Source organism: Cupressus sempervirens, chromosome 1, assembly GCF_028749045.1.
Source record: "Cupressus sempervirens isolate cs-2001-9-10 chromosome 1, ASM2874904v1, whole genome shotgun sequence".
Lineage (NCBI taxonomy): Eukaryota > Viridiplantae > Streptophyta > Pinopsida > Cupressales > Cupressaceae > Cupressus > Cupressus sempervirens.
In genome coordinates this window covers 467,375,216-467,381,705 of record NC_143118.1, presented here as the reverse complement: position 1 = coordinate 467,381,705, position 6,490 = coordinate 467,375,216, and the positions used below count along the sequence as shown (strand labels likewise).

The following is a 6,490-nucleotide window of genomic DNA, read 5'->3' as shown; positions in this document are numbered from 1 at the left end:
CAATGGTTCCTCTAGTCCTTGACCTTAATCAGCTAAACAAGGAGGTTAATAATTGTTTCAAAGAGGTTAATGAGTACGTGTTTTTTAAGAGGTTAATTAACCTACTCCAAAATGCGTGTTTTGAAAGTTATCATTAACCTATTTGAGAGGTTAAGAAAAATGCATTTTTGGATAGGTTAATTAATCTACTCCAAAATGCGCGATTTGAAAGTTATCATTAACCTTTTGAGAGGTTAATGGTTAATGATAGACTTGAAAACGTGTATTTTGGGTCTCTCCATTAACCTGCAATAACTTGAGGCTTAGAAGTCGGATTTTAAAAATTTCAAGTGCTGTGCGGAGCTGGGAACAAGCCGGGGACATGAAGATTTAGAAACTCACAAAGATTTGGAGATAAAATGACCATTCCAACGATTAAAATGGGACGTATTTCACACATAACCAGGGGATTAACAAGTTCAAAAATTGAAACACTTTATTACCGGGCAACAAAGATGAGAGAAGAAAGGACAATTAGAGGGAGGTTGTATCACACGTCATATGGTACATAATTATTGTTTAATTATTCGACACCACCCTAGGCAGGTCGAAAGAAAGATATTTATGGACCTGGATGTGAGCAAGTGTGAATGCAGTTGGAACCGTCTAGCATTGATTTGTCTTTACCGAAATGTTTAGGTGTAGGGACCCCAACCAAAAATTCCGGGGGGAGGACGCTTTTCAGACCACCCGTCCTAATTTAAAAAAAAAAGAAAAGTAAAATGCACAATAATAAACAAAAGTCCCAGTTGGGCATCTTCCGACACGCGGCAACAAGTGCGGAATTCCTGACTTTTGCCTGGCTCTTCCACTTGGCGGCGTTATGAGAAAGGCGGTTCCTGTTACTATTCAAGATTCCTCCTCTTCCTCACGTGCGCTACAAGAGTAGTTCCACCTGGCCATGTAGGCTTCTACCGACGGAAAGCGCTGGACTTCCATACAAACACGGCACAACCCATGGCCAATCACTCAGCCCCACGTGTCCACATGGGAAGCCCATCGGGCACATCTAACACGGGAGACCCTGCTGGACTCCCCACGGGAAATTCCCACCGTCATCTAACAGAAATGCAATAGTGGGTTGGTATTTGACGTCCGGGCGATCGGATTTGCTGGATAAACAAGGACGTCGTCGTCAACTAACTTCTATCTACTCGTACCAAATTGTGTAAAGAAATTACGGCATAGGCCCCAAATGGAATCTGATTCCCTCATCCTCAACCGTTAACCCACCCCACGGGATGCTACGGATTTGAATCATGGGATCGCACTCAACTTCCCTTCCTCTTATTCCAATTACGCTGCGTTGTGTGTTGGACTTTCTAACTACATAACGTGAGCGCTGAAACACCAACAGTGACATTTCCCGTCTCTTGACGAGGGTGAATATGGCCGACGAATTTGACTGCCTCGTATTTCGATAATGTCGAGCACTGTTCCGATAATGGCGAGCCTATGATTCAATGCCTTGTTTGATTTTGAACTGCCTAAACATGTAAAACATGGCTTTGGGAAAAGTATCGTCACTTTCTACGACAGTGTTTTTGATTTGTTAATGGCAGAGTTAAAGCTTAAGACAAACTTTTCATAATCCTAATTATTGCTGAAGATCAACAAACGGAAAGTAGCTTTCCAGAATACCTCGGGATATCGTCTGCGTCCGTTGCGTGTTACTTTTGTCCGTCTCCTTCGATTTCGCCAAAGCGGATGAAGCACTGTTATAACCGTATTCACTCATTTCAAAACGGTCACCGTTGGCCTGCATATTTGTACCCGTAATTAACAAGTTAAAAATATTTGCTGTTGCATTTGATTGCTTGTTTTCACGTGCTTGACAAGTATTTGCAAAATGTGAGCCGGCCAAGCAGTTATATCCAATTTATAAACGCCAAGTTATGATATTTATTATTGGAAGAATTGTCAACTCACATTACAATATGATCCCACACGCATTTACATTGAATTATTGCTTTATCTAAATAAGCCTGCAATCAGTATTCTCCATGAACGGAAGGGGCAAAGCTGTCCTGTCAATTTGGCATTACACTGTTCATAGTCTGCGTATCAAATTAGGGAACATGTTGTGACAAAAACCCAAGCTCATGATAATCTTAGTTTCAACTTCCTATACAAAAGAACAATACATTTCTGTACAAATACAATCCTAGGTAGTTTTTCATTCATATTTGACATCTTAGATACAGGATTGAATACATATTAGGTTACAGGACAGCTGTATATTAGGTCCACAGTATATTATTAAGCATGGCATTGCATATTACTGTTTGCTTCCTTGTGCAACTGCATTGGATGCAGATACTTTCCTGTTTTAGCAAGCCTATTAAATTCCCACTGCATTTATCTACAGTCTAGAAGAAGAGATTATTCCTTTTTTCCTTTCTAATTTTGGAGGAACAGCCTTGCACGGAAAGATAGTCTTAATCTCCCAAAGGTGCTCTGTGTGGAATCCCCTTTCTCCTCCTCCCACTGAGTTTCTGGCTAGATATTGGTGGAGTTGGAGGATAAATATCTTGCGAACTGTAGCGGGATTTCGCCGCCTCGGGATCGCTTGTATAGTCTTCTCGCCTAACGGAAGAAGTGCCGTCGATTGACGTGCTTTCCGTGCCGCCGTTGTCTTCGGACAAATGTAAGTGTTCCAAGCTTCTTCGTGCTCTTTTCTGAGAAGACGAGTCATCGGAATCGTCCCTGGAGTGCTTGGAATGTAAGATGAATGTCATGTCTCTGCGATGCTTTATTCCTTGCAGCTGGCATGACTAATTACCGTCAGTTGACAGAAGAATTTAATTATTTGAGAGAATAACAACCGAGGTGAAAATGGAAAATGGAAACGGAATCGGATGAATTTGCAAAAATACCTTGCAGCCAAGCGAGCAAAAGCGGAATGAATCCACGAGGCTTCTTTCACAAATTTCACATGTATTGGTGACGCCTTTGCCAGGCCTCGGCTGAGGTCTTTCGTTAAGAAAAACAACTCGAGCACTGTTTATTACATAGGTCTGTACGCCTGTGAGGTCTAGCTCTTTCTGAATCTCTGAAACCCGAATCACATCGTGGTATGAGGATCGCCTTATCTGAGTAGCCGCTGGAGAAATTTAGGAGAATTCAACGAAAACAAAAGGAAACAAGAACATGAATTCAAATTTCGTAAAAGCGAATACAGACCTGCACAAGTTTGTGATCCTTATGACGACCGCGGCAATATGAGCATAGCGCTTCTCCCATACAATGCAAACAGTAAATATTGCACTCGCTCTTGCTGGAGTCCGCATGTATTTCGCAGGGAGTAAAGAAAATCGTTTTGAGCAGGGGTTCCAGCCAAGGCGGCCCTATTTCGTCGTCTCGCAATGGTAGCATTGTCCCTACCTACGCAGGGTAGAATGCAAAGATGATCCCCCGGATAGAAGAAAGAAGACGGAGACAACGAGGAATATCAAATTAGGCATTGCTGAACGCTTTAGATTATTAGGTGAAGCTCCCTTACCATGACTTCCTTGTTCTTTGCCCTGTAAACGTTAGCCGGAGACTGATCTTCGATCGCCAGCTTCTCACTTTCAATAAAACTTCGAATGTAATTGCCTCGCCTCTTCCGCCCCTGCAGGAATTGAGAATAACAGAAAAGCTTCACTGTCAAGCAAATACTTACAAAGCAATCTCTAAACTGTCAACTGGAGAAGCTCGCCTCATAAGAAATACATCAATATTTGCATGCATTACATTCCTTCTAATCTCTAATGCCGAAGTATAACTCTCCAGAACTTACCTCAATTACTTTTCCCAGCTCTTCAATGGACAAATCGGCCGTGGCAGATAAAAGATACTAGTCCGAGCAAGACCTGCACATTTTACCAGGAAAGCTCAAAACTTCAAATTGCTGAAATTTCAATACGAAAGCCATAAAACCTCAAAAGAACCTCCAATACTAACCCTGCGAACACAATCTCATCAAATACAAACCTACAAACCTTCAAATTCCTCCATTTCACGCACAAAACACAACTCCAAATCAAAAAACCTCACAAGCAGACGCCGAAACCAAAGCACAACCAAAAACAACCGGGAGCACATTCCCCGATTATGCAATGCACCCCTCAAAAAGATAACTCACCGCATTACAGAGCCGTCACGAAGGCGCCAAAAACAGAGCAAATTCTCGAACTTCTCCTCCTCGTAATTGCCAAAAACAGGACGCCAATGGTCCCAAACTTTGAAACCCTCGCCTCAATTCCTCCACCGCCCTAGCGAATTCCAATCTTTCGCACGCACACGAAACCTCGAACAAAGAAGCAGACGGCACCACAGCCGTACATTTATAACAACAAAATACGTCGTTCCTGGCTCGGTTTCATCAAATGAACCGAATTTTACAAAGCCCGCACAAGGGAACTTCCACGACTAAATAATGCCCTTCCCCTTCCCCTTCCCCAACATCCGAAGGTCCACGATGCAGCCCATAAATGCCCGGAATCGTTACTGGCCGTCCGATGCTTCCGACCCGCGGGTACTTTAGGTTAAGATAGCCATTGACTCATTTTATTCATGCGGTGACGGCGGACGGGAAACTACCACGAACTCTTCCCCGCCGCCTTTTACTTAATCAGTGCCAAATGCCACGTGTACTACCGAAAGTTCCCTCCACGTCATCGGCAACCCCTCATCTTGCCACGTGCTGCTCCGTCATCCCCTCGTGTTCAAGATAAAACCCTTGACTAATTTCTGTCAGGGGACGTGAAAATGAATTCAATGCCCTTCCTTCTACTGACACAAAGCTCCCTTCATGGCAATCGGACGTAACGTTCACGTAAATTACAGGTGAGAAGTAGTATTTAGTATTTTACTGACAAACTGTATCTCTCTGACAGACTTCGCTTTCGGTAAATGACAGGAAAAAACGGATGAGGCTCTTGTGGCTCGCGGTAAAATTAGATTTTAGAATGTACGTCATTTGACGGGAGCTCGACATTGACCGAAGTCTTCCTGGCAACGTGTTGCAAGCAGAATGTACTGTTTTTAGTTTGACTTAGCGTAGACGATGCAAAACCATGTGATTGGTTAACAAGTTAAATTATTCAAGAGTCCCTGCCCTATTTGCGTCAACGTGACCCCATTTATTGGAGGAAGTCAATAATGACATAATTTGAGTAGTTCCGTGGTAACACACTCGGCAGGTTTGACCCAGTTGGGTTTTAAAAGTTATGAGGGTAATCCCTTTTAGAGCTAATTAAAATATGAAAGATAAAAGAAATAAATTCTTTTAATACGTATGACCCTATATAGGACACACCGTCTTACAAATTCATTTCTGTGTTTCCGTCCTTTTCTTGTGTAAATTTGAGTCCTTTTCTTATATAAATTTTGATGATTAAGTTTATCTAATTGTTCATCCGCTTTAAATCAAGTTAAAACTTTCAAGATATTTATATAGTCATCTACATAAATTACACACAAGCATTGCACAGATGCAATGAGTGTTAAGTGTTTCATTTATAAACGGATTCTTGTGAACTAGTACTTAAGAAACATGGGTCAATGAGTTTGACCATGAACTGCACAATTGAATCTGATAGCAATATCTCAATTTAACTTGTTTTGGAAAACTCCTACTCAATAATTGCTCTTGTTGTCCGTGAAGGTATCACACTCTACAAATGAAGTGTTTTATTGTTTCCACCTTCCTATAAGTCCAAAAATTACACAATCTTTCTTCCCAGGCTTCTTTTGGTCCTTTTCAACATCCATTTAATAACAAAGTTCATGAGAGTTAACTCTTGAATAAGTAATAAGAAATTTGGCTTTGTAAGAGATATTGCCCCCCATGTACGTGTTTTCATGTTAATTAGGAGCAAGATCAAACTCTTCAATATAATGTTAACCTTTTATCCTAAGAACACTTGTGGAACTTATCCATAACAAAAGTGTTTATCTTTTTACAATTCACGAGGTGTGTGTTCAAGTAAGTATCTCATTTACTAAACTATTTGCTGTTTTGTTGCAACCAAGTCTTCTTTCTTTTGCACAATATGTCACTGAGACAAGCTTAGACCATCTGCACTCTTCCAAATATTAAACATAGACATAAATGAAATCAATTATTAGACCTTTATTTGATGGAGGGATCTTCATCTACAAAGTTATTTTTTAGCTACCTATTATAGAAGGGTGAGCCTTGGGCTGAAACCATTTCACTAAATTCGCCCAAGGCATGATCTCAACTTCATCCCTTATGATGTAGGAGCCTTGTTGTTCAATCCTTGAAGGCTCACTAAGAACCATTCAACTTGACTAGCAGACAAAGAGATCATTGACAATTAGTAGGCATTTAATTTAGTGTCATGTTGAAAATTGCACACATCTTGTCAATTTGTATTTAATTTTTGGGTCCATTATGATGCAATACATTAATACAATTATATATTAATAAGTGACACATTCT

The 6,490-nt window shown here is 41.0% G+C and overlaps 1 protein-coding gene across 2 annotated transcripts; it reads right to left on the bottom strand.

Moving 5' to 3' along the window:
- Positions 1 to 2,184: 2,184 nt before the first annotated feature.
- On the bottom strand, positions 2,185 to 4,425 carry LOC149578321 (protein RGF1 INDUCIBLE TRANSCRIPTION FACTOR 1-like). Of its 2 annotated transcripts, none has more exons than XM_089828247.1 (6): positions 4,166 to 4,425; positions 3,821 to 3,893; positions 3,542 to 3,652; positions 3,223 to 3,423; positions 2,916 to 3,131; positions 2,185 to 2,813 (listed from the first exon to the last, which is right to left on the bottom strand). In XM_089828247.1, the coding sequence occupies exons 3-6, from the start codon at positions 3,542 to 3,544 to the stop codon at positions 2,478 to 2,480; spliced, it is 756 nt and encodes a 251-aa protein (XP_089684373.1). In that variant the 5' UTR covers positions 3,545 to 3,652; positions 3,821 to 3,893; positions 4,166 to 4,425; the 3' UTR covers positions 2,185 to 2,477. The 2 variants fall into 2 exon arrangements, with proteins under 2 accessions (XP_089684373.1, XP_089684375.1); XM_089828249.1 differs by having other exon boundaries at positions 2,185 to 2,804.
- Between the last annotated feature and the right edge of the window lie 2,065 nt (positions 4,426 to 6,490).

What these genes read in the sequence shown, in the direction of transcription:
- LOC149578321 (XM_089828247.1), bottom strand. An exon ending in AGGATCACAAACTTGTGCAG is followed by an intron (nt 3,132 to 3,222) that starts GTCTGTATTCGC and finishes GCGGCTACTCAG; the next exon opens with ATAAGGCGATCCTCATACCA. An exon ending in TTTGCTCGCTTGGCTGCAAG is followed by an intron (nt 2,814 to 2,915) that starts GTATTTTTGCAA and finishes GACGGTAATTAG; the next exon opens with TCATGCCAGCTGCAAGGAAT.